The sequence below is a fragment of the Marmota monax genome, unplaced genomic scaffold, assembly GCF_021218885.2.
Source record: "Marmota monax isolate L192 unplaced genomic scaffold, Marmota_monax_Labrador192_F-V1.1 WCK01_AAM20220418_F8-fsc00243, whole genome shotgun sequence".
Lineage (NCBI taxonomy): Eukaryota > Metazoa > Chordata > Mammalia > Rodentia > Sciuridae > Marmota > Marmota monax.
Window position 1 is genome coordinate 111,353 of NW_026694604.1, and position 27,927 is coordinate 139,279.

Genomic DNA, 27,927 nt, shown 5'->3' on the forward strand with positions numbered 1-27,927 from the left:
TGAACTTGTGATCCTCCTGCCTCAGCCTCCCGAGCCACTGGGATTACAGGAATGTACCACCGTGCCCAGCAGAAATTGTGTCTTAATACTTAACATGTACAGACTTTCTTTCATTATTACCCAAACAACACAATATGACTATTTAGTTAGCATTTATATAGTTTTCCATGTTAAAAGTAACCTAGAGAGGATTGAACCTACACAGGGGGATGTGTGCAGGTTCTATGTAAATACTATAGCATTTTATAAAAGGGACTTTGTCTCAAAGTACTGCTCTGGGATTTTGGCATCCGGGGGTGTCTGAACCAATCCCCTATAGGTACTGATGGATAACTGCAAGTTCACTAAGGAGGACACACACAGAGCCGTGTTTCTGAGCCCTCGTCTATAGGAGGATGTATTTCTGTCGCCTTCTTTTGTACCTGAAGGGCAGCTTGGCTCCACGTAAAGGTCTAGCCCCACACGACGTGGGAAGTGTCTTTAGAGATGTGGCTACAGACAAGACCGAGACCAGCCTCATGCTTTTCCCTTTATTTATTTCACATCTTCTCACTTACACGAGTGTAGGAATTTATCCTTGTCCCTGTTTTGTTAGTGTGTGTCTTTGTGTTGGTCTTTTAAATGTCCTTTTGCCTCCAACGGTGGAGCATCTACCACGCTGCACAGCCTGGGAAAGATTTCCCCATCCACCTTGGTTTACAGTTCCTTTCTGTTAAAGAGCCTTTGTTCTGGTCTCCTCTTCAGGAACACCCAGTGTCTCTCTCTTGGCTTGCTGTTCTGTCCTTCTGTTTAATTTAATCTTTTTTTTTTTTCATTTTCTTTCCATTCTGGGGAAATAATTCTCCACTTTGTCTTATGCATGCTCACTTTTTTTTTTTTTGCAATGCTGATTCTAGGTTTTATTGCAACCAAAGTGTGTTTTGTTATAACTTCTAAAATTTCCATAGAGTTTTAGTCACTTCTTGTTTCTTATTTTGTTTTCTTTTCCAAACAACTTGTCTTTTTTTTTTTTTGGTCTTTGTTTTGCTCTCTCCTTTGGCTCTTTTAGTCTTGCCTGCCATCTCTTTCTTCCTTCTATTGAGGGTTGCTACATAGTCTAGTTTGCAGTATATTTCTCCTGGATATCATATGAGAAATCTGTGCTTTGACATTTGTGATTGGCTTGAGGATTCCGGATGCTCTTCGTCCATCTGTTTTCTGCAGGTGAAGAAACGCCCTGTATCACCTTTTCCTCTCACCTGCCTTTACTCAGTGTCCATTCGATCAGATCTGTAAAGAGCTGGGATCTGTTCCCAGGTGGAGTGCACACATGTTGTTTGGGTTGCCATTCTCTACCTGGTTCCTGAGGCAGCCTGCCCAGGTCTGTTTGAAACCCAGTTCCTGCTACAATTCCCAGCCTTCCTTCCTTCATTCATTCATCCATTCATTCATTCACTCAATGCTCTGGGCCAAGACCAAGAAAAAGATGGATGTGGTCCCCCCTTCCTGAGTCATATAGCCTGTTTATCTCTGGATATGATGTCTCCTTCTCCTCCCTTTCTTCTTCCCCCTGGCCATGTCTCCATCTCTAGCTTCCAAGAGAGCATGAAGACATCACCAGGGTCCCACCTGTCTCCTATGAAACTATGTATGAAGACCACACTCCCAGAATGCACCCTGCCTTGGCCAGGTGGCTCTGCTGCCTCCCTCGCTATTCCTGTGGGTTGCTATTTCTGAATGGATAGGAAGGCTGCCAGAGCTGCAGAGAGCAGTCCTTCCACCTGGGAGATAAAGGAAAGGTGCGGTACCTTCTTGTAGGCACTGACTCTGAGGCCGGTGATGTCATGGTGGGAGGTGGGGCCCGCCATGGGTCGCCGTTCCCAGCTCTGCGCAGGTGTCTGCCCACCCCAAAGAGGTGTCCGGCAGAAAAGGCGTGATGATGAAGTGAATCACCAGCCTGTGGCCTCGCCGGTCTTTGTCTTTCCTGGTGGACACTTGCGGTCCCCATCAGTAATTGGTCCACCCCTCTGTTCAGTACATAACTGGCAGCAGAAGCCACTCTTGGGCTCTCCTCCCACTTCTCAGGGTGAGCTATTAATGAACCGGTCTCCAGGGACTGAGGCCTCCCAGGCACACCCCTGCCATGCCCTGGCCACTTCTGGAGGTCCAGCAGGATGGATGGCTGGAGAAGGGAGAGAGTACTGCGGAGCCCTTTGTGGAGAAGCCTTCAAGCGGTGCCAATCACAGTACCCGGCTCATTAGCAGTCATTGTCATGGCAACGGGTCTGCCAGAAAGTGGCTTGTTAGGCTGACAACTTCAGAGATGTTATATATAGATCTGGGTGTGGGGGGAGAGGGGTGTGGAGTCTTGTGGATATGCCTTTCTTAGCGCTCCTATTGCTGCTGGGTTTGGGGTGTAAGAAGACACGGCATAGGGGACCTTAAAACTCTCTGATCTGGCTGCTAAATCAAGCACCTGACGACCACCCGTGGAACGCCTGCAAGTAGCATTTGCTGGCTGCTTCAGAAGGTAAGAGGCAGGTGCTCCCAGAAGCATCTCACAGGTGGAAGTGGCGTCCCGGGATGAACTTGAACTTGAAGAGTGGCGGAGGCAGTGGGTTGCTGAGGATAGGGGTTGGTTTTCTGCCTGGAGGCTGCAGACCCAACCTGGAGTCTTTTCTTAAACATCATTTGCTTAAAGAGTTTGGGGTTAGAGGATGGGATCTTTCTCTTGAATAAGTAACCGTGCAATGCAAATTGAGCTTATTGAAATTTTATGTTTTCCCTCCCGGTTTCCATTTCAGAGGTGATGATTTCTCTCAGTTTCTCCCACTAACCTGAGTCGCTCCAGAGTAGAGTGAGCCTAGGGCTCAGCCTGGATATTGCTAAAAACGCAGACACCACCCCCCCCCCAGGCCTCAGCTTGATTTAGTGTCAGAATCAGGGCCTAGGAATGTGCACTTTAACCTACCTCCTAGGTGTCGGTCAAAGGGATTGTCCCAAGGTGACCACATTCGGAGAAACACTGTTATCACAACATTTAAAAAATTTTGTTTCTGTTTTTGCAGTGCTGGGGATGGAACCCAGGGCCTCATGCATGCTAGGCAAGCTGGCACTGAGCTACACCCACAGAGGGGCTTTTGTTTTTAATATCTAGGTGACTGCCCTTTGCTTGTCCGCTTGACTTTTTATTCCAGGGGGACTCAGTAGCCACCATTAAGATGGACATTTTTTTTTCTCTTTTTGGGTTGTGTTGTTTTTAACTAGGGAGACCAGGAAGTCAGCCTACAGCTAGGGAACGTGACAGCTTGGGGGAGGGTGGTGGTGTTTTTGCATATCTCCCGGGAAGGCATATGCTCATTTGGAGACTGTGAGACAGGCAGGAGGATCAGGCCTAAGCTGTCATCGTCCTTGGGTGGCAACTGGGTCTGGCGTAGTTCAGGTAAAAAGGCAAAGCTCATGATGGACCCCCTGGAGAGAGATGGGCCAAGGGTAACCTGGCATTAGGGAACTGGATAGAAGTCTCTAGAACGCAGCTAATATTTTTGTTTTGCTTGTTTGATGCTAGTGATAGATCTCAGGGCCTCTTGAATGCTAAGCATGGGCTCTACCCCCAGCCCCAAACTAACATTTTAAAGAAGTTTGGTTTTACCCTTCAGTTAGCTGTGCAGCATAGGGCAAGCTATTAAGCCCTCTGACTCTTATTTTAATTCCTCGATTTAAAATGGGAATAAATGGCCATCTATGACTCAGGCTAGTTGTGAAGATAAGGTGATTGTGTGAAGCGCCATGCCCAGTCCCTGGTACACTGTAGACATTTGGTGACTGATGAAAGTCATCGCTAATATGTGCAAATGGAATCTCATCTCAGTTCTTTCTAGAGAACCTACCAGACTAGGGTTTTGAGGTGGTCAAAACTGAGCCTTGCCATAGTACATATGAAATAGGGTGAACCCCAAAAAACATGGACGAGAATGTTCATAGCAACATTATTCATAATGGCACCCAAGTGGAAAGAACCCAAAATGTCCATCAGTGGATGAATGGATAAACAAAATGTGGTATGTATTTCCATACAATGGAACAATATTCAGATTTTTTTAAAGTGATGCGCTGATGCGTGCTACAGGATGAAAGACCTGTGCACCCATTTGGGGGTATTCAGCAGATTGCTAAGTTTCATATAGAATTGAGCAGGTTGTTGACTGAACAAATAAGGATGGAAAGGATTAAAATCCAGCTTGCACTTTGGTCCGGGATGGCTCTTCCCAGAGGAAGAGACAGGCTTTTATAATTCCCACAAAGACATCTCTGTGTTAGATGCAGAATTTCTGAGTTGGAGGACACTGCCTTCATTTTCTTCCATCCCACCCTTGCTACTTCTAATCTTCTCCCTGCCAGGTAGGGCCCTCTGCCCCCTCACCGTGTGCCCTCTGTCTCCTGTTCCTATTCCCAAGGGAAAGAGCTGACAGAATTGAAAGAGAGAAGCCACAAGACTGAGGAAGGGAAGGGAAGGATTTAACTTGGAAGGAAACTAATTAGAAGAAGTAGTTCAGGAGAGACCTTAATTAGTAGGTATTTATCATGCTGTATATTTGTAATGACTGACGACGGGCAGTTCTCCCAGGAGGCCGACTGCTCCTGCCTCTCCACGGCCATTAAGAGTGAGGTAATATTGGTGCATTTGGCCTCTGAAGTGAAGGCTTATAAGTGGATCTAACTTCTATCTTTACCATATCATTTTGGGGGTGGATAATCAGGGACTGAACTCAGGGGCACTCAACCACTGAACCACATCCCCAGGCCTATTTTGTATTTTATTTGGAAACAGGGTCTCACTGAATTGCTTAGCATCTCACTTTTGCTGAGTCTGGCTTTGAACTTGCAATCCTCCTGCCTCAGCCTCCCAAGCCACTGGAATTATAGGCGTGCACCACTGTGCCCGGCTACCATATGATTTTTTATTGTATTAAATTATACCTCAACTAAAATGGCCCATTTATGACTATGCTACCTTTATGATCCCATGCAACCCAAGACCCCTGTCTGCTTCAGAACATTTTCATCACCCTAAAGGGAAAACCCGGTACCCATTCTCCCTCCCCTGAGCCCTTGGCAACCACAAACTACTTCTGTCTTTACGGCTTTGCTTGCTGTGGACATTTCATGTAGATAGACTTATATAACACGTGGCCCTCTTGTCTGGCTTCCTGCAATTGGCATGATGCCTCCACGGCTCCTTCATGTCCTGGCATGTATCAGCTCTCAGTTTCTTTTTATTTCTGAGTGCTGTTCCATCATGTGGGTGCATGAGGCAAATCTGACTTCTCCCTCCACCCATTGGAGGGGCATCTGAGCTGCTTGCACTTGGGTGCCCTTACGAAGAAGTGGCCCTGAACATGAGTTGGACGCTTGTTTTCAACTTGGGTGGGGGGATGTATACCCCGTTGTCGCCACATCTTTTGCCTCCTGATTTGTTTGAGGTTAGTCAATAAGAGGAACTTCTTTCTAAGAAAGGAGGAGACAAGGGACCTGTGGCTGTCTCAGAAGATGGAGGTTGGGCAGTCAGGTGGCAGGCTGAGAGAGGACCCATGGCCATGTAGCCTTCACCAGACTGAAGGAAAATAGGCTGTCTGCCTGGTGGTCCTTCTCCTGCCCTCTCTTGGCACCTCTTGGTGTTTTCTGGCTGGGTATCAGGGGGTACCTTCCCAGAAACCCCTGCGTTTCCTAGGTAGGGGAGACTTTGGGGTAGTTATTTTACTTCCTTGGTCATCCATGTCCTTACATGTCAACCAGGGTTTCTTCTGACATCACAGGGTTATGTAAATAAATTACCCAGAGTTATTCTAGAGAGGAGTCCAAGCAGCTGTGAAGAAGGAACAGGGTCCTTCTGCTCTTCCATAGGTGGGTCCCCAGTGGCAGAAGTTTCAGTCCACCTTCTCTCTGGTCCTTGGAGGGAGGTCTCCTCGCTCCTCGGAGAAGGAACTGTTGATGGTGACATTTCCGAGGTGAAGGGGAAGGGGAGGGATCCGATGTGATGTCGGAGGGGAGGGTGTGCACTCGCCTGAACTTCACATTCCAAAAGATGGGGTCTGGGGGAGCCCTGCCCCACTCAGACCCCCCCTTCCAAGGGGAACCCCCACCGATGGAGCACTCCTGGTGACAGGGACCCTCTCCTGGTGGCCAGGTGTATCACCGTAGATCTCCCTCGCGTCTTTCACGACTGGGCTGATGTGAGCATCTTTCATTTCACCCAAGTGGCAGCAGCCTGGCTGTCACTTGCCTGAGGTCACATGGTTGCCCCGTGACTAGGGTATAGAGGACTGGCACGGAGACGCTGTGAACGGCAGTGTCAGTTTCAGAACCTGGCTCAACACCCTGGAATAACTTCCCATTTCCTCCTACGTTATTCAGACGAGCACCAAGTGGCCGTCCCCTCTTGGGTGTTCTGGAATATGGACTCAAAGAAAGGGAATGTAGCATCTTAACCCTTTGGTACAAGAATAGCTCTCTGTTTAGACAAACCCTCCATTTTTTTTTTCCTGGTTCCAGGGATTGCACCCAGGGGTGCTTCACCACTGAGCCACATCCCCAACCCTATTTATTTTAATTTTAAGACAGAGTTCTTGCTAAGTGGCTTAGAGCCTCGCTAAGTTGCTGAGGCTGGCTTTGAACTTGCAATCCTCCTGCCTCAGCCTCCCCAGCCACTGGGATTACAGGCATACGCCCCTGCGCTCTGCTCAAACCCTCCTTCTTAAGTCTTGGCCCTCCTGTAACTACTCCTACCTGCCCCAGCCAAAATGTGCAGCTACTATATGGGGATAGCTTTCTCTCCCCACTCCCTGTCTTTACTTACCATTAGGCTATTTGTCTTGCATGTACTTGAGCCCTCTTCCAACTCGAGAGAGGCCAGAGCCATGTGCGGAAGCCCAGGTAACCCTGCACTGGTCAGGGGTGTGCTCACGCTTAATGGACCTGTCGCATTGGTGTGCAGACAGCCTGGTGGGACACTGTGGTGTTTTTGGCCCAGCAGCTGTGCACCTCAGTGTTGCTGGCTTAGAAAACGATCTTCACGAGGAATCAAAGAGGCCCTGCGGGTTAGCAGGAGCAGGTGGAGAAGACAGAAGCATTCAGGGCACAGGGGACAGCTTTTAATTAAGTGATGAGAATTCAGAATGAAACATGCACCAGGCCAGAGGCAGGCCGTGTTTACTGGCAATCCCAGGAGAAGCTAGGATTTGCTTGTCCCCCTTGATGGCACACAGGGCACCACAGGAGGCAGAGACACACGGCATTACGGCCTGCACAAAGCAGAGAGCGGCCTGCCAGAGTGTCTCCCCATGGCTCCCTTTCAATTTATTATCCTGTTTTCCTAAGCACTGGTCATCAGTGACCAAAAGAAACCACCCTGGTGGGCACTGCTGAGGGATACGGAGGACTTGGGGGAGCTGATGGCCTTTAATGTTTCTGAGCAGATTCTGACCTTGCTGGGAAACCACCTCCATTCCCCTCCTGTGGTTAGAATTCTGACTTTTATCAGTTTGCTTTTCTTCAAGAGGCACAGCAATCGTGTGGGCTCATTTGGACCCTCAGTCCTGATTTTTAAATATTCTTTATCCAAGAATTTTAATCTTTGTGCTTATTGGAGAAAATTTAGACGGAACAGACAAATAGAAGAGAATAAAAATCACACCTGTCCCAACACCAAGGGACCACAGGTGCCGTTTAGCATGTGTCTATTTTACATCGTGTTTCTGTGACGTAAATATTTTTTTCTGATTGATTTTTAAGGCGAGTCATACCAGGCATGGTTAAAAGAATCCAATGTCTGTAATTGCATCCAGAGTAGAGACAGGGTCTGTTTTGTCTTAGAATCTCAATTCTCTTTGCCAGACTGATCTGGACATTTGGTGAGAAAAATCCCCCGGAGCTGGACTTTCTGGATCCAGCTCTTGATGGATTCTCGGTGTTATTATGGGATATTTCACATCCCACTCTGCCACGACTTGCATGCATTACTTCTGCTAGGTTTGCACAGCGGGCCTGGGGCTTTGTGTGCTACTGTGCTCAGTGGTCCTGTGGATTGGAGGCTTCAGGTGACAGGAGCCCCTGGCAAGCGGGGCACCCCCACCACCTGGGACTTTGTAGAGAGTCCCAGGAGGAGAAAGCCCAGGTCTGCTAGCTAAGTGGCATTTCCCTCCATGCTCCAGAGGATCAGTCCCTTCAGCAAAGGGCTCTTGCAGAAACCAGTACTCCTCATGCAGCCCTTGAGTCATGCACCTGTGTCACCTGACCTTTCTCCTGCTGTTCCCAACATGGAGCAATTCCAGGGTAACTTCTTCGGCCTCTATCTTTCTGGTTTAAAAACAGTTGCATAAATGCCAAATGTGAGTGACCTTTTTTTAAAAAAAATTTTTTATTAGTTGCTCAAAACATTACAATGATCTTGACATTTATTTGCTCTTCCACAGAAGCCTGGAATGGTCCCCCCTCCGCCCGGAGAGGAAAGCCAGACGGTTGTCCTTCCACCTGGCTGGCAGAGCTACTTGTCCCCTCAGGGCCGGCGTTACTATGTCAACACGACCACCAATGGTGAGTCCTGCTTGGGGAACATGCATCAGTGCGGGTGTCTGTCTTTCTGGAAGGGTGCTTTTCTTCTCCTATGGTTACCTCCCACCCTTACCCCCTGGTTCTCAGGCATTTGCCTTCAAAATCCATGCTCAGGGGTTACAGTAGACTCCTGCTTGCCCCATAGTGTGGGTGTTAGGGATCCAAGCCTGGGTCTGTAGTTCCTAGAGAATCTTCAGGTAGAAGGCTGTCCTGGGAGGTTCAGCTCATCCCTGGAACCTCACATCTGTGCTGGGCATCTTCGTAGAATCCTCCCTCAGGGTCTGAGGCCATGTTTCCAAATGGCATCTTGAAAGCTTTCCAAAGGGATCTCAAAGCTGGTTTAGATTAAGCTAAACAGGTTTAAGCTACTGCCTATTTTCCTGGAACGTCGAATGTTCTAATGATACTGATGTTCCCAAACAGGGATTGCAAATGTACACTTTCTCTAATTTTATTGCAATATCTCTTTTCTCTTTACTGAACGATCTCACTGGCCTGAAATTTCTCAGAATGTCCTTTGGTAAATGCTGGGGCTACGTGTGGATCATTTGTCCCATTAGATAGCGCAGGTTGCATGTGCGTTTCTGAGCTGAGTAGGTCTGCACCCCCATGTCCCTAAGTATTTTGGACTTCCTGGACTTTCCAAATGACTCCATTTGGATATAGGGAAGAGGAGACTTGTCAAAGGATGTGCTATGTGGCAGCTTCTATCAGGACACTGTTCAAGTTGTGGATCGAGGGCAGCGCAGGGCAAACTAGCTAAGAGCCCAGTGTCTTGGCCTGCGTGACTCCCCAAGGACTTTCCCATGAGAGAGAACCAGGAGAATCAGCTCAGGGAAAGTTAAATTTGGAAGGAATCAATAGACACGTGTGCCAAGGTGGGTCATGAAATTCTACCCGAATCCCCCTGTTGGCTCAGCCGTGGTTTCTCACTTCTTCCATCCGTGCCTGACTTCATAGCCACCTCTTGCCCCTGGGGAGGGGGGGATCGTTAATATGGCTTATGATTGTGACCCTTCACGGGAGGAAGTGATGGGAGAGCCAGCTGCTGTTCAAAGGGAGACACAAAGGAAACTGTCATCTGCCACTCTGGACAGCTGGTTTATTGGTATCCCCTGGCAACCTGACCTTCTGCAAGCTCAACTGGGGTGTTCTAAATGAAGAGGTAACCAGAGTTTCTAGGAAAAGGGAAGTGAGACTATTTCTAACTGTCTTAGTTTCCTGCTTCCTCAAAACACAACGAGCAGTTCAACCTACTCATCTGAGAATTGAGGTTTCAGACGACGGTGTTTGTATGCAGTTCTCCCTCTGGGAGATGCAGAATAGAATTTGGATCATCAAGAATTTGGATCTGTTGTCAAATTAGCCACTCTGTTGCCAAAGGGCATGGGGAGGAAAGTGGCTTTCTCAAATCAGCATCTTTGTTTATCTTTTTTTTTAATATTCTTTTTTAATATATTTTTTAATATTCTTCAGGTTAAAAACAAAAATTCAATGAGTACAAATGGAATTCAAATCAAAAGTAAAAAAATCCCTGGCCCTATTTCCTAGAGCTTTTTATCACATGTCTTCTTTCAGATATTTGTATTCTCTCATCTTATAAGCGTATGTATGTTGACTCTCTTAAAATGAATTAAAAAGTACTATCCATATTATCCTTTGAATATCTTTGTTTCTTTATGGTGGGGAGGGTACTGGGAATTGAACCTAGGGACACTGAACCACATCCCCACCCCTTTTTTTTTTTGTATTTTATTTAGAGACAGGGTCTTACATAGTTGCTTAGGGCCTTGCTAAGTTGCTGAGGCTGGCTTTGAACTCTCGATCCTCCTTCCTCAGCCTCCCAAGTCACTGGGATTACAGATACACACCACTGCACCTGGAATTAAATTAACTTTAAAAATGTATTGTAGAGGCTTGGGGCTGTAGCTCAGTGGCAGAGCATTTACCTAGAATGTGTGAGGCACTGGGTTCAATCCTTAGCACTGCATAAAAATAAACAAATAAAAAATAAAGGCTTTCTGTCCATATGAAACTACAAAAAAGTTTTTTAAAATGTATTATGGACATTTTTCAATACTTTGTGCATTTCATCCTGATTCATTCTTAATGGGTGTATTGTAGGTAATAGTTCATGGCAAGAGAATACTACCACTGAATTTACCAATGGATATTTCAGTCACCATATCAACAGCTGGTGTCTAGCAGCTTTTTTTCCCAGGATTTGGACTTTAGCATATGCCACTGGGGCAGAACTTTCTTGCAGATCTTGGGGTATAGTGATCCCAAGGATGCTCCAGCTCATGGGTCAACAGACTTTCTCTCCAAAGGACCAGGTAATAAATATTTTAGGTCTATGGTGTCTGTCACAGCTGCTCAAATCTACCATGGCAGTGTGAAACTCCACAGGTGATATGTAAATGAACTGGTATAGCTCTCTTCCAATAGAACTTATATTTATGGATACCGAAATGCGTGAATTGCAAATGACTTCTCTGTGCTGGGAAATGTCATTCTTTCGATTCTTATTCAACCATTTAAAAATGCAAAAGAGTTGGGCACCGTGGTACATACCTGTAATCCCCGCTACTGGGGAGGCTGACGCAGGACAATCGTAAATTCCTGGCCAGCCTTGGACCCTGCCTCAAAATAAAAAAATAAAAAGGGTTGGGGACGTAGCTCAGTGGTAGAGCACCCTGGGGCTCAATCTCCAATACCACACACACAAAAAAGATGACTCTAATCCCCAGGTTCATGGGCCTTATGATAACAGAGCTGCACAGATTGGCCCACATGGTGTTCTAGGTTATCTGTTGGGCTCTTCGTAGCCTTCCATGCCTTCTTTTTCGTATTGAGGGGGCATCTTGGCTCCTTGGTCTTGCGTTCTAGACACCTAGTTGTTTGATTCATGGTTTATTTGTTCAATTGCTTGAGCCATCATTCATACAACACGTCCTAATTGAGCCTCCAATATGGACCAGGCAGAGTATCTGTCCTCAGATCCTTGTCTTCTTGAAGTGGAAGCAGATTTTAAATGAACACCTATTTGACTGCAATTCTGAGAAGGACCGTGAAGGACAAATCCAGGGTATTTGAAGAGTCCCCTAACCCCATGTCACAGGGAGAGCCTGCTGGGCCAGGGGAGGCTTCCTGGAGGAGGGGTGCAGGAAAGTCTCTATCGTAACATCCACGGTTCTTCTCATACCCGTATTCATCCCACCTCCTGACTCCTAGAGGCATCTTTGTCTGTCCTTCACTTCCATGTCCCCAGTTTCTGCCCCTTGGGTCTCACATGCCAGCCCTGCATGCTAATGCATGGTCCACCCCTCCCCGACACCCCCTGGGAGTTCCATCCACACGCCAGACCCACTCCCCACTCTTTTTTTTTTAAGAAATATTTATTTATTTATGTACTTTTAGTTTTAGGTGGACACGTTATTTTATTTTTATGTGGTGCTGAGGATTGAACCCAGTGCCTCATGCATGCTAGGCGAGCACTCTACCTCTGAGCCAAAAACCCAGCCCCCCACTGCCCACTCTTAAAGCCACAGTGGGGCCCCCCCCCTTCCTCTTTGTCTAACTTTCTTCTAAATATAGTCCTCCCTCAGTATCTGCAGGGATTTCTTTTGGACTCCTAGATTTAAAACAAAAACAAAAACAAAAAAAAACCCACAGATACTCAAGTCCCTTATGTAAGGTGACATAATATTTGCATAGAACCTACACACACCTTCCTATATACTTTCAGTCATCTCCAGGTTTCTCACAATACCTACTCCAATGTCAACGCTATATAAATAGTTGTTATACTGTATTGTTTAGGGAATAATAACAAGAAAAAATGTCAGTGCATGTTCAGTGCAATACAAATCTTTTAACGCTGAACATTTTCAGTTCCCTGAGGTTGATAGAATCCGCCCAGGCGGAACCCACCAATACAGAAGGCCACCTGTCCTAGTCTTCCTCACTTAATCCCTAATCTCCTCTCTCCCAGAGGTGCCTGAGCATTATAGGTGTTCTGTCCCCTTTTTTATACCACCTACAGATATAGCCATTGGAAAGCCTCATTTGCATTTGTATCCACTTGCTCTGGCTAATCTTCTTATTTCCACATCCATTTAGGATTTCATGGAAGGGAACTGTCACCATGCCAGCCATTGTGCCAGGTGACACCGTTGCGGCTTTCAATGACTACAGTTCTTTTTTCTTTTTTGGTACCTGGGATTGAACCCAAGGGTGCTTAACCACTGAGCCACATCCCCAGCCCTTTTTATTTTTTATTTAGAGACAGGGTCTCACTGAGTTGCTGAGGGCCTTGCTAAGTTTCTGAGGCTGACCTTGAACTTGTGATCTTCCTGCCTCAGCCTCCTGAGCTGCTGGGATTACAGGTGTGCACCACTGTGCCCGGCCAGAGACTCCAGTTGTAATGGGGCCAGAGAAACACACACACATCTAAAAGCCTTGTGGGCACTGGGACTGAAACTTGGGAGCTCCAGGGAAAGACTAGTCAACTTTATCTGGAGATCAAACAAGCCTTTGAGGAGGGACCCCTTGCCCCGGACACTCTTAAATTGACGTTGTAGCCCAGGCAGACCGCAAGGCAGCAGGAGAAAGACAGGCATTGGTATGGAGCAAAGAGGAGAGAGAAAGTTAGGGGTCTGACCTGTAAAAGGGCCCTTGAGGCATTTTGAAGAGCAGGGTCTTTATCCCCTGAGCGATGGGGAGCCATGGACCATTCCCAACTAGTGGTGCAACAGGATGAGAATATTGCAGCAAGATTGCTGGTGTGGCAGAGTGAAAGATCTAAGAGCAGGAAGCATGGATTCTGACAACCTAAATGAGAAGAGAAATATTGAGGTCAAACGGCAGTCTACAGCAGTAGCTAGGAAGGAGGAGGTGCAATCTGTCAGGCAGTGTGTGGCAGGTCAGGGACAGGGGCAGCTCGGATTCCTGCTGCTTTCTCGCCATGAGTGAGACGTGCATAGGGGAGGCAAGAGAGCAGGTTTGGAAGAAAGAAAATGAATCCATGTTGGGCCTATGTTTCTTTGGGGGACATTAAGGTGGAGATGACTAGCACACTTTTGGATGGGTGCATCTGTGACTCAAAGGACATCTGAGCCAGACTGGGAGTCTGGGGGAGTCCCGTGGCTGCAAGGTCAGGCATGCAGAGGGTAGAATGGATTCACCCCTATTTCTTCCCTTGGGCTGATGGCCACTGTGCAGTGATCAACCTGCACAATCGCATGGGATGGTCTAGAATTTGCCATTCTTTAACAGAGAGCTGATGAGATCACCAGAGCTGGCTTACAAGAGAGAGCCCTGTCACACAAGGTTTAAGGGAGGGGCCAAGGGAAACTTTAAAGGAATTGTCAGAGATAGAAAGAATCTAGGGACAGCAGTGTCATGAAAGGCAAGGGAGAAAAGATTGCCAAGGGAGGGGAAGGCAGAGACACTCTGAAGTACGGATCAGATTTATGGTAATGGTGATCATTTAAATCACTGGGGAAAGCAAGGATTATTTAGTAAATGGTGTCTAGGAAACAAGCCAGATGCCTAACAGGAAGTTTCAGGGGGTAAGTTAATGTAAAAAGGCTGTTGCTTTCATATAAACTCACCAAAGCCATCAGAACATGATTCATGTAACTTTGGGAAGTCCCCATCTCCCTTATTTCCCCACAGTTTGTGGTTCCCCGGGGTGTTTCATCATGGAGAGTGGCCGAGTTCAGCCCCGGGAACTCCCGGGGGGGTTCTGGTATCAGGAAATAACGGGTTGTCCTGCAAGTCTAGGAAAGTGCTTCGTTGTCCACCAGCGTTGACTCTTTGGCTACCTTGGGGGCTGTGTTTTGGTTCATGGAGAGTGAGCTGTTATCTGTAGCCTACCCCCCCATCCAGGGAGTGTGTGTTTCAGGACTGTCTTGGTCTGTGATTAGGCTGCTACCATAGACGGGGTGGCTTATAAACCACTGAAGTTTACTCTCACCATCCAGGGGCCTGAGAAGTCCAAGGGCAAGGTGCCAGGAGATTGGTTGTCCGGTGAAAGCCTGCTTTCTGATTCACACAGGTCTAGCTTCTTGAAGAAAGGGGCAGACAAGCTCCCTAGGGAGCTTAATTGGACTAAACCAGGTTTTGAGCTTTTGGATTCATTTGCTAAATAGTCAGTAATTTTCTTGATTTCTTGTTTTAATTTTTCTTTAAATGGGTGGATTCCAATTTAACTTAATTTCCCTAAGAAATCCCAGGAGAGTGGAGCCCTCATGACCTGAGAATAGCCATCCTAGGGAGCATCTTCCAAGTCATCCCACACAGGGATTGCCAAAATACAGCCCACAGGCCCAATTCAACTCAAGGGCCGCTGTTGTAAATAAAGTTTTATTGGAACACAGTCTTGCCCTTTTATTTTCATTCTGTCTAGGGCTGCTTTGCACTGTGATGGCAGACTTGGGTCATCCCACCAGAGGCCTTGGGGCATATTCAGTCAAAAATAATTACTGTCCGGCCCTTGATGGAAAAAGCTTGATATCCCTGGCTTAACAAATAGAACCCGTTCGTTTTGTTCTCCATGTGATAAAGGTGATTGCTCAAGGTGACATGGCTGGTTTATAAGCCAACCTATGAAAGGATTTCCAGACTTTGGGAATAAATAAATTATTGATTATTGATTTGTTTGGCTTTGTTTTAGCTTTTTGTTTTGTTTTGTTTTTGTCTCAGCATTCAGAAGAATAGACATAGTGCGGGGGCAGTGAGTTATCTTGGTATAAGGATAAGTGAGTTCATGGATTAGCAGATAAGGAAAGTCAATGGAAATCAGACTTCTAAGAGATTGCCGACCCATCTCGTTTGAGCACCATCTGAAACCCAAAGCAGCCGGCAATTGTTTTTTAAGCTTCTTTTGACAACGAATTCTTCGTCTATAAATGTTTTATTATGTTTTCGAGTGAAACTCGGTGTGGACTAAACCAGGTTTTGAGCTTTTGAATTCATTTGCTAAATAGTCAGTAATTTTCTTGATTTCTTGTTTTAATTTTTCTTTAAATGGGTGGATTCCAATTTAACTTTATTACACCAGGAACTAATGTGAGTTTCTGGGTGAGTTTTCCAGAAGAACACTTTTTTAAAGCATTCCTGGAGTTTTTCTTTGTTCCAAATAATTGGATACTTTTTTTCTAAATCCCCAAATAGAATGGCCCTGATAATTCCCTGTTAATAAAAGTTATCCTGAGAAGCTTCTGCACCCTGAAACACCAGTCTGTTTTCTTCTGTCCATCTGTGTTGAGCAAATGTGAGCCTAAAAAGACTTTTGTTTGGCACTTTCGATTGATGAAATTAGGTTTTCGGAGCTCGTGTGTGTGTGTGTGTGTGTGTGTGTGCACGCGCGCGGGCATGCATATGTGCGCGCGTGTGCATGCATATGTGCGTGCGTGTGCATGCATATGTGCATGTCTCAGCACACTCAGGTGTGATCCTTATATTGGCTTTATGGTTTAGTGGACTGTATGTGGAAGCCCGTTGGACTTGACAGTTTGCTGTTCATCTGCTTCAGTGTGGGATTTGCTCTTTCTTTCAGGGCATGAATTTAAATTTTCAATGTTTAGGTAGTACTTAAATATAGATCACATCCCTCATTTCCACCAGTTAAGACCAATCATCTCTAGTTTGTGGTGAATACTTAGCACGTTACTGAGTCATTCACAGTGTCAATAAGTTGAGGAGCCACAAAAGTCAAAAGACAAAGGAGACGGATTTTACAGCTTTCTCTACTCTAAGAAGCTGAGTTACTTGGGAAAAGACTTCTTATCGGTAAACAATGTGAGGATGTACCTCTTGGCTCTTGGCCAGAGTCACTGATTAGCAGCAAAAGGTTCAGACCTGGAAATGGAACATAAAGAAGTGTGTGGAATATAACTTAGTATTTTCACTCCTCACGTATGCCCAAGAGAATTGAAGACGAGTGTTTGCACAAAAATCTGTGCATACACTTCAGAGCAGCGTTCATCATGAGGGCCAGAAACAGGCACCGTGGCCATCAACTGACGAATGGGTAAATAAAATGTGGTATATGCACATGATGGAATTTAGCCACAAAAAAAGGAACCATGTTGGCTACAACGTGATGAACCTTGGAAACAACAGGCGAAGTTAAGACAGGCACAGAGCCACGTGCTGTATGCTTCTATTTATATGAAATGCCTAGAGTAGGCAAATCCATAGAAACAGACAGTAGATTAGTGGTTGCCAGGGGCTGGAGGATGCAGTGAGTGGAAAGTGACTGCTAATGAGCACAGGGTTAAGGTGGTGAAAATGTATTATAATTAGATAATGGGAGGGTGACACAACTCTATGAGCATACCCCCAAACCTCTGTGTTCTATGCTTTTACAGAGTGACTTTTGTGACATGTCAATTATGTTGCAATAGAAGTGATATTAAAAATAGACATATGTCAGAATCGTGGGCAAGTCTGTGACTTTCTTGGTGGCCTTCAGAAGCAGTTATTTATAGACACCTTGGTCGGGAATTCCTTCTGCTTGGTTCCCAAACTTTGGTGTACATCAGGAGCACCTAAGGAGTGGAGTTTTTTGGTTTTGTTTTTGTTTTTTTAAATACCAGTCACAGACCTACTGAATCAGAATCTGCTATTTGGAAAGAATAAAAATAAAAAATAAAAATTTGTGCTAGTCACCACCAATTTTTTTTCCTTGCAAGGAGACTTAGTAACAACAAAATTGATGGAGGTATCGTTGTGTTAGTCAGCTTTCCATTACTATGACAAAATACTTGAAATAATTATCTTATAAGGAAGAAAGGTTGATTTGGGATCACAGTTTCAGAAATTTCAATCTATGGTTGCTTAGCCCTGTTGCTTGGGGCCCCCGTGGAAGCACAGGACACAAGGGCAGGAATACATAATAGTGGAGGTCTATTTGCCTCATAGTATCCAGGAAGCAAAAAGAGAGAAAAAAAGAAAAAAGGAGCTCAGGTCTCAACGTCCCATTCAACGCTCTGCCCCGATGGCCTAACTTCTTTCCATGATGCCCCGCCTCCTAAACTCCTTTTCCATGATTCCTCCACCTGCCAGTGGCATCACAGGCTGGCAACCCATCCTCCAACACATGGACCTTCATGGGACATTGAAGATCTAAATATATAGCAAGAGCAATAGGTCACATACTATAAAGTCAAGGAGCAAATTTAGATCCAATTTCCACTTCCAGAAATACAGAGAGAAAATGCAGCATTCTTAAAAAAGGTAAACATGCATCATAGTTCCAAGGTTAGAGGTTATCTATTCATAAACTATTGTAGTTAAAGTAGGATGTCATGGAAGAGCTGCTTGAAAACAAATAACTCAATTTTATGGTGACAAGATGCGGAACGAACGTGAAACTGCCAAGAAAAGCCCTTCACCTGGCTGAGGTTTATATTCTTAAGGCCATCCGGGCAGCTGACTTGTTTCTTACCTGTTTAACAAGATACAGTGGCAAGTCTTCTACTTTCAAAGCTTTTTGAGCCCATAGCTCAAAAATTGTTTTGATCTCAGCATTTTTGACATGAAAGAAAAAAAAAGAAAGAAATCAAACATAGACTCCGCGGTGTCAGCTTTGTTCCAAGTCGAGGAACGTGGGGCCGTATTCTCATTCCTACATTCTGGTTAGAACCCTGGCATCTGGACAAGAGGAATAGCATCCTTGCCTTTGAGTCTAGTGTCTAGAGCCTGGGCCTTGGAGGTTTGGAGGGATTGTAAAATTTCTTCCTTCATTTTTCTCTTCTCTGGAGATTTTTCAGACAGAGGCATAATTGTTTTCATCTCATTGTTTTTACCATTTACGAAAAGGATAAAGAAATCATGGGTGGACTTTGTGGTCAACTTGTACTTTGGTTAGGAAGCATGTGCCAGTGTCTAGCCACTGTCCCTTCACCATTTATTGTACTGCAGAACCCAGTGCTTAGTCAGGGCTGGTGGGATCCAAGAACATAGTGGAGCTCACCTATATGATATGGCAGGATCTCCATTGACCAATCATTACATTGATTTGTATTAAAGGGTAAAGAAATTTCAGATTGACTGTGAACTGTGCACCCCTAAGGATTGATCTTTGCTTGGTTTGAACTTTTTTTATTTTTTGTAGTAGGTAGGATTGAACTCAAGGTCACATACCTACTAGGCAAGGGCTCTACCACTGAGCTATACCCCCATCCCTTCTTATTTTATTTTGAGACAGGGTCTCACTCAATTGCCCAGACTGGTCTCAAGCTTTTGATCTTCCTACCTCAGTCTCCCGAGTCACAGGAAGTACAGGGGTGTGATACCATGCCTGATATTTGGATTCTTATTAAAAAGTGCTGGTCTAGCAAGCTCGGTACTGGGTATATATTCAAAGGAAATGAAATCAGTATATCAAAGACATACCTGCACTCCCGTGTTTTTTTGTATGATTCACAAAAGCCAAGGTATGGGATCAAACAGAGTGTCTGTCCATTAATGAATTAATGAGCAAGGATAGTAGGACATGTGTGCACACACGTTATTCAGTCATTTACAAAGGGTGAAAATCTGGTCATTGCAGCAACTAAATGGCACTAGATGACATTAGGTTAAGTGGAAATAAGTCAAGCACAGAAGAGAAATACAGCCTGTTCTCTCACTCATATGGAAGCCAAAAAAAAGTTGATTTTTGTGGAAATAGAGTAGGATAGTGGTTAGTAGAGTCTAGGAAGGGTCGTGGGGAGAAGAGCTGGAGGGAGAATGATGGGTAGGGAGGCACAGGTCGATTGCTGGAATGAGTTCTAGTTCTACAGTGAATATAGTTTACAACATTGTATTCCATGTTTTATAAAGAACTGGAAGACAGAAATGAGGATCCCCCACACAAACAACTAATAAGTAGCTGGATGTGGTGGCGCATGCCTGTAATCCCAGCATCTCAGAAGGCTGATGCAGGACATTCGCAAGTTCAAAGCCAGCCTGAGCACCTTAGCAAGGCCCTAAGCAACTTAGTGAGACCTTGTCTCAAAATAAAAAATAAAAAGGGCTGGGGATGTGACTCAGTGGTTAAACGCCCCTGGCTTCAATCCCTGACACCAAAAAAAAAAAAAAAAAAGTGGTTATTTAAGGAGGTAGAAATCCTAATTCTTCTTATTTGATTTTTGCAACTTATATACATGTGTTAAATGATCAAACTGTACTGCCAAAATATGCATAATTATTCTGCATCAATGTTTTAAAAAGTGCTGGTCTGTAAAGACCAAATTCCTAGGGAAATGGCATTAGAGTGTCATGGGATGGGGGACAGGGAGGTGACAGTTGGGCTGTGTCAGCACTCTGGAATCCTGGTGAGCTGTCTGCAAAGACAGGACAGTACAGTGGATGTCACGTGCTGGATGTCACATGTGGACTAGGACTGCCCACAGAAGCATTTGATTCTGTGAATACAGTTCTTAAAAACATTCAATGAGTTGCCAGCATTGAAAAATTTGGAAGTTTTTTTGGTCAACAATTAGAGGCTTAACCTCCTATTGGACCCACCTTCCTGCCTGTCATGGTTCAAATATGAGGTAACCCCCAAAAGCTCCTTTGTGAGACTATAAAAGAATTTTCAGAGGTGAGATGATTGGATTATGAGGGGTATAACCTAATCAATGGGTTCATGCACTGATATGGGAAAATGGAGCAATAATGATAGGTAGCGTGTGGCTGGAGGATGTGCCTTTGGGGTTCATATTTGTCCCCTGATGAGTGGAACTCGCTCTCTGCTTCCTGGCCATCATGCACAGAGCTGGTCTTCTCTTCCACACCCTTCTGCATGATATTCTGCCTCATCTTGGGCCCAGGGCTATGGAGTCAGCCGACTATGGACTGAACCTCTGAAATTGTGAGCCAAAATAAACTTTTCCTCCTATAAATTGTTTTTGTCAGGTATTTTGGTCACAGCAATGAAAAGCTGCCTATCTGAACGCAGCTGGGTGGAGCTGAGAAGATCCCCTCTCCTGGTGGGTTTTATTTTTTTTTTTTCAGTTCCGTTGAACTTCATACATATATTGTCCTTGTCCAGTTCTATAGGTGTTTGAGTTTTATTTAGCCCTATGTTCAGACAGAGCCTCGTGATTTTGCATCAAATATTGCAGGTGAGAGGTGGCATCAGACACAAAGTTGGGAAGATATTTTATGAATGCTCTTGGAAATGGGAGATGATGAACAAGGACCAAGCAAGAGAATAAAGAATCTGGGGAGAGACAACTGACTGGTCAGTGGTTATGAAGCATCAGTTGCAAGAGGGTCCTTTAAACTCATTCTTCTGATAGGATCTGGCTAAATGGCCCAGGCAGACCTTGAACTTGTGATCTTTGTGTCTTAGCCTCCTGAGTCACTGACATTACAGGTGTGCGCCACCACACCCTGCTGGGTTTGGACAGATCTAACCAGTGTAGCTATTTAGAAGGTCAGATGCTATGGAGTCAGTGAAAATTCTCACACAACTGGAAATTATCTGTAGGTTAGATTCTAATAAGTGAGTGGGCAAGGATCATGGGAATTGATTTTCAAGCAACAAGTGTTTGCTTAAATGACTTCTCTGTGCCCAGTCCTAATTACCCACTTGGATGGCTTCTTGCAAGGCAGGTGTGGGCAAACACAATGCAAACAGCTACATGCTTGCAAAGACCAAAGCCTTCCTGAAGTGGATATGGATTGTTAAATGGGACTTTCCTTGCGGGTTGGCCTCGATTTTCCTTCCTGCATGCATATACCTCTAAAGGTTCCTTCCGGCTCAAAAAACAAATTTTGCAAAACCATGAGTTGCAAGCCCAAAGTGCTCATCACCCACCGCTGTTTGGGAATGTTCTTCCATAGGTAAAGCTGGCAGGATTTCCCGTGGGTGAGATCTTTATTGTTGGAGGCAGATCTTGGAGTGCGGTAACAGCTTTTTGTTATTTCAATCCGAGTCGGATTCCAAAGTAGGCAGCACTCTTCCAAGAGGTGTGGGAGGAAGAAAGTGGGGTGAGAAGTTAGTCATGCAAGATGCCCGTGTTTGCTGCATGCCCACTCTCTGTGAGCGTTTGCTGAACCATGCATTGGGACCACCAAGATGCACAGGGGTCTTGTCGTCCTTGGACAGATGGTGGACTGTGGTTTAACAAGGCTCCTGTCCTCTTGTGGACTGGGGTTAATTCCTATGTGCATAGCCAAGACACCTCCCACCCCAGAAGAAATGGAATTAATCCAGTGGTCTTTTGCAAGGATAGATAGGAGCACAACATGCCCCTTCCCCTAAAACTGGGCCAGGTTTTTAACTCCTTAGTAGCTAAATCGTGGGGCTCTCATGTGGGTCCTGATGATAGAGATGAAAACCTCAAACACTTTGAAAGCGCCCTATTGGATTCATCCTTTCCCTGGGGCTCTCTCGGATCTGCTTGATATAGATTGTTCATCCCTCCTCCCTCCTTTCCTCTTTTGGAAGGAGCCACTGAGCTACATCCCAGCCCTTTTTCTTATTTTACTTCCAAACAGGGTGGCACTGAGTTGCTCAGCCTGGCCTCGAACTTGGGAATCCTCCTACTTCAGCCTCCTGAGTTGCTGAGTTTACAGACATACCTGGCATTGATATAGTTTCTACAGTTTTTATTGGTGTTGTTGTTGGTAGTGGTTCGTTGGTTTGGTTTGGTTCCTTTAGCCATTTGATTTTTTTTTTTTAATTATTCAAAGCTTGTTTTTGTACATGTAGCTTTCTGACTCTATGCTTATACTGGCAACCTTTCACAGTGATTTTCTGCTTCTCAAAGTGTGCTTGATCCTGCCATGCGCACATGTAGCACACATAGAACCACTTATGCCCTGTTTACATGGGTTTTTTTGTTTGTTTGTTTGCTTGCTTGCTTGCTTGCTTTATACAACCTGCTAAGACCTTTAGGGCTCACAACACAAGGCCCTGGAATACTGCCTAGGCCATGCTGTCTTCAGATTCTGGGGCTTTCCCAGCCCTCTTGATATCAAAGTAAACAATGTTTTTGCCACGGGTTCGGGACAGCCTGGTTTTGTTAGAAGCTGTATTGTGGGAAAGATATCGCTCCAGGAGGGGGGAAAAAAGAACTGCTATCATTTCCAGTAGCACTACGTGATTGGTGGAAACGTACTGAGCAGAGGGTACATTCAAGTTAGGCATAGTTCTTGGGTGGTTTTGATTCTTGGACTTTTATTTTTAATCACCCTACTGCTGACACCCGGATGAAGTAGCACCTGCTATACTGGGAAGGTCCTTTCTTGACTTCATTAAGGCCAGAAATGATTGGCCTTAATGGTTGATTGATTGATCACAGTGCTAGGGATCAAATCCTACCTCATGCTACCAGGAAAGTGCTTTGCTACTGAGCCACACCCACAGTGCAAGGCCAGGGATTCCCACCGTGGTCTTCCCAAGCAGCAGGACGGCATCACCTGACATTTGTTAGATATACAAATCCTCAGGCTCCAGGCCAGACCCCAAAAATCAGAAACTGGAGGTCAGGCCTCATGATCTGAATTTTAACCTACCCTCCAGGTAATTGTATGGTGCTCTAAAGTCTGAGGAACTCTACCTGAAGCTCACCTTGAAGCCTGCCCCTCCTCCTAGCATCTTAGCATTTTGCTGAATAGATGAAAAATTCATGAAATTCAAAGATCTCTTTGCAGGAAGTTTTTTGTACTGGTTTTCCCCTTGCAGGACTAAGCATTGAGCTCAGGGGTGCTTCTACCACTGAGCTCCATCCTGAGCCCTTTTTATTTTATTTTTTTTTTTTTATTTTGAGATGGGGTCTTGCTGAGTTGCCCAGGCTGGCCTTGAACTTGCAATCCTCCTGCCTCAGCCTCCTGAGTCACTGAGATGACAGTCGTGTATCACACTTGGCTACAAAGAGGTTTCTAAACCTGCTCGTGCAAAATTTTATTTCATTCAGTTCTAAAATGCTTCCTATTTCATCCCCATTTCATGTGATCTTCTCTGCCCCAAAATGCCCCTGCTTGATTTGCGAGAACAGCTTGAGAAGAGCTTCTTTTGCTGAAAATTTCTATACACATTTTACAGCGCTAGTCTGTGATATGGACATCTCCTATGGTCCTGAAAGAGTCTGGGCCCTGGAGGCGTGGGAGGTATGTCCCTGGGGCTGAATGGCTTTCCTTGGGAATCTAGCAGGTTTGCAGGTGCCTCTGTGGCTGCACCTCAAAGAGATTATTGTCTATTTCCATTTCCCAAAATAATTTTAGGTTTTTCTGACAATTTGCCCAGTCCTGTGAAAAGCAACACTCTCAGTGATTTCAAGCATTATTTATAAACCTAAAGTCACACCTTTTACTGGAAAGTCTTCTATATAAAGATGAGCAATGCAGCGCTACTGAAGTTAATAAATGCCGAGTTTCTCAGAAAATAAACAACCACCACAAAAAAAAGGTGATGTATGAGTAGGAAACACTGGTTTATGGAGAAGCTTCTGAGCGGTTGAGTGGAATGAGTGGTAGGCAACGTCTCTGTAGAGACATTATAGAAGTCCTCCTGGGGCCTGTTACAAACCCACAATTCAGTAGTGTCACAGAAGAATATTACAGAGACCAATCTAATGCCCCCATGGATGGGGCAGTGTGGCTTGCAGGATGTCCTTGGGCAGGTTTTTTTTCTATTTATAAAACTAAAAAGCCACTTGTGCTAGCTTTTACAAAGGACACATGACCAAATAACTGGGAAATCATATTTGTCCCTTGTTCAAAAAGCATTTGTTGACTAATTCTGCCTTCTGTCATTGTCCTGTGAAGTACTTCTTTATCCTGTGCTGAACGAGTCTGCCTATTTCTTGTCCTTTTTTTTCCATAGATCTTTCTCTACATTCCTACACCAATGCCACACATTTTCATCTAACTTTCTATCATGGGAATTTCCCATATATGTTAGCTCACCCTCATCCATGAAGGATATGTTCCCAGACCCCCAGTGGATGCCCGAAACCACAGATAGTATCAAGCACTAGATAGACTGTGCTTTTTTTTTCACATACAGAAAATAAATTTATAAATTAGGCACAGGAAGAGGTCAAGAATAGCAGTAATAAAGTTGAACAATTATAGCATTGTACTGTGATAAAGTTATGTGAAGGTGATCTCTCTTAAAATATCTTATTTTTAATTATAAGTTTTCACTTCAAAGAAGCACTTTCATCTTCTCTTTGGCCTATCTGAATTGCCAGCATCACTGTTAGTGCACTTTGAGGCAATTATTAAGTAGTATAAGGGTTGCTTAGACACAAATACCTTGATACTGTGACAGTTGAACTGAACATTAACAGGTGGGTAATATATACAGTATGGATACACTGAACAAAGTATCTACTACTTTGTTCCTGGGTATAATGAAGCAGGATGGTACAAGATGTCATCATGCTCCTTAGAATGGTGCACAATTTAAAACTTATGAATTGTTTATTTCTGGAATCTTCTATTTAATATTTTTTGGACTATGGTTGACCTTGGGTAACTGAAACTGGAGAAAGTGAAACCACAGATGTGGGGGTGCTATGCATGGTAAAACATTCAAATGCAGCATACTGTAAACATGTAGTCTTTTTACTTTGGTATGAGCCAGCATACCAAACGGATGAGCCAGATTTGAATGTTCCATGTGTATCAGCAATTTTCCATGTATATGTAGGCATATATGTTTGAATTGAACCCTTCTGTAAAGGGTGAGGATTTTTTGGTACTTATTGGTGTGTTCTGGAGATCCTTCTCACTTTCACAGCTGGACAGACTCCCTCCTGTCAATCTCACATAGTCAGTGCCCTGTGGGTGGACAGTTAGGTTGTTTCCTGGGCGCTTTCTCCAGCTAACAAAAGATGCTCCAAAAAGTATACATTAACTTGCATCATTGTACATGGAGAACTGCTGTTTGGTCAAAGGATAGATGCACTGGGGATTTAGGTATCTTCAAATTGCCTTTCAAAGAGAGGCGTACTCACCTGCTTTTCCAGATCCTCACTGAAAAAGGATTATCAATCTTGAAAGATCTAATTTATCCCATGGATTACAAAATAGTATCTGGCTGAGTGCAGTGGCACACATCTCATTCCAGCAACTTGAGAGGTTGCATGAGTTGGAGGCCAGCCTCAGCAATTTAGTGAGGCCCTAAGCAACTTAGTAAGACCCTGTCTTAAAATTAAAAAGAAAAAAAAAGGGCTGGGGATATAGTTGAGTGGTAAAGTCCCCATCCCCACCCTGGGTTCAATCCCCAGTACCAAAAATAAAAGAAAAAAAATAGTGTCTAGGGCTGGGGTTGTAGCTCAGTGGTAGAGCACTTGCTTAGCATGTGTGAGGCACTAGATTAGATCCTCAGTATTGTGTATAAATAAATAAAATCAAGGTTCATTGACAACTTAAAAAATTTTTAAATACTAACTGTTAGTCTTAGCTTGTGTTGCCCTAATTTTGAGTGAAAATTAACATTTTTTTATTGATTGCATATAATCGTTTTTCTGAAAACCATCCTCATGTGTGGGTTTTGCTCTTTTTGTTATTTATTTGTTTATTTTTGCAGTGCTGGGCATTGAATACAGAGCCATGTGCATGGCAGGCCAGCTGAACCACTGAGCCACATTCCTAGCGCCTCTGCTTTTTATAAATTGGACTGTTACTGCTTTGTAATTCATACGATGGGAGGGGAATTGGGACTCTAACCTCCTCTGCCTGGCCCCTTCTAAGTCTTTCTTTCTGTCTCTTTATCTTTCTTTTTATCTACACACATACACACACAGGCATGCTTTTTTAAATCAGCCATTAGCCACGTTCCTGAACTTGGTTCTAGTTGTTGCTTTGAGTGAGTCTTCATTCATCAAAACTTCCTTGAATGCCCATTCTGGCAGGGTGCCTGGGAGAGACAGGGATTCATTAATTGATAGTCTCAGCCCTCAGATTATGTCTGGTGGGAGTGGTGGACAGGAAAGTATGTCTTATAGGAAGCAGTTGCTCACCCAGATGGTCTGTCAAGTGCCAGAGGACAGGGAGGAAACTGTGAGATTCCCATGCCCCTCCCCAGGGCTCAGAAAGTCAGACTGACAGTTGCAAAGGGCACATGGGCTGGACCATCAGGTCATGCCTTTCCCTCCTCAGCTCTGTCCATGCCAAACACCTGGGAACACTGCTCCTTAAAACTCACCTGTGCTGTCCCCTAACTCTGGGTTTCAGCCCCTGAGACTTAAGGTAAGACTTTAACAGGGAGGGTAGGCCTTCCCGTCGCTCCTCACCCCTTTCCACTTCTAGAACCTTCTCTGTGCAACCTTGGCCCTCTCTGCAGTGCTCACGGCCCTTGCTCTGCCTCCTCTCTCATTTTCACTTGTTCTAGGACAGACTCCAATTTGCAAAATGCTCCTGGGAACTCAAATAGACAACCAAGCCTCACACCAAGCGGCGGCTCTCTGGAGACCCATGTTAACCTGGTATTTTCAGAAGGTTGGGAAGGAGACTGTGGGCATTTCCAGGGCTCCTTGATTAAACCCTATACTGCTGCCATGTACCTTGCTTCATCATAAGCCTGAATCATCCCTGGGTTTGGTTTTGTTCTTGTTTTTTGGTTTTTCCAGTCCAGGCACCTCCTTATCTAGGATGGCGTTCCATGGTGACATCACTATGGATTACATCCGCTTTTACCATATCTGGTTTATGACTGAGATTGATTAATAAAAATGATGATTTCTGGGTTCCCACTCAAACCTGCCAAACCAGAATCTCCAGGTCTGAGAATCTGTGTTTCTAATAAATAGCCCCAGTGATTGGGATGAGTAACCAAATTTGGGCAATGAGACCGGAGCTTTGTCGAGGACCTATGCTTAACTTCTGTGTTCCAAATCCCCACCCTTGGGATTAGATAGTGGTTCTTTCTTGGCACCTGCTCACAGTCTTCTTGCACTGTAAGATGGGGCATCATGCCTGTGAGCTGGCACACTATGGGCTCAATGAGAACATGTGTCTTCCCACAATCCTCATTGCCCTTCAACCCAAGTTGGGGTAGATGATCTAGAGATGCCCACTGTGTTTGTGCCGGTCTGCACTTATAAGGAGGTTGGTGAATCAAGGATTCTCTGGCCAACTCTGGCTCTGCCCTTTCCCAGGGCCTCTGGGAAAGCCAGAGCCAGACCAGAGCCTGTTTCAGGCACATGTCAAAGAACCGGTGCACCACAGGGCCCGGGTACATCCCATTGGTGTTATCAGCCTGTGTTATCTATCAAATTTGGCACCAGCGCCACTGACCCCCTGTGAATCATGGAATTACTCTAAGATCTTGTGAGTTGTTGGAGTAGGAAACTGGGAGACACTGATAGTGATTTTTCTGTG

At 44.9% G+C, this 27,927-nt stretch overlaps 1 protein-coding gene across 8 annotated transcripts in view; it reads left to right on the top strand.

The window, feature by feature from the left end:
* Positions 1–27,927, top strand: part of Gas7 (growth arrest specific 7) — a 156,088-nt gene that overhangs the window by 65,310 nt on the left and 62,851 nt on the right. For 6 of the 8 annotated variants that reach the window (XM_046422191.2, XM_058572026.1, XM_058572027.1 and 3 more), the window contains one exon: positions 8,451–8,571. In XM_046422191.2, the coding sequence (XP_046278147.1) occupies positions 8,451–8,571 (121 nt within the window). Of the gene's footprint in view, positions 1–2,354; positions 2,510–8,450; positions 8,572–27,927 lie in introns of those variants that run through there. The other 2 variants (XM_046422193.2, XM_046422190.2) reach the window with 2 other exon arrangements.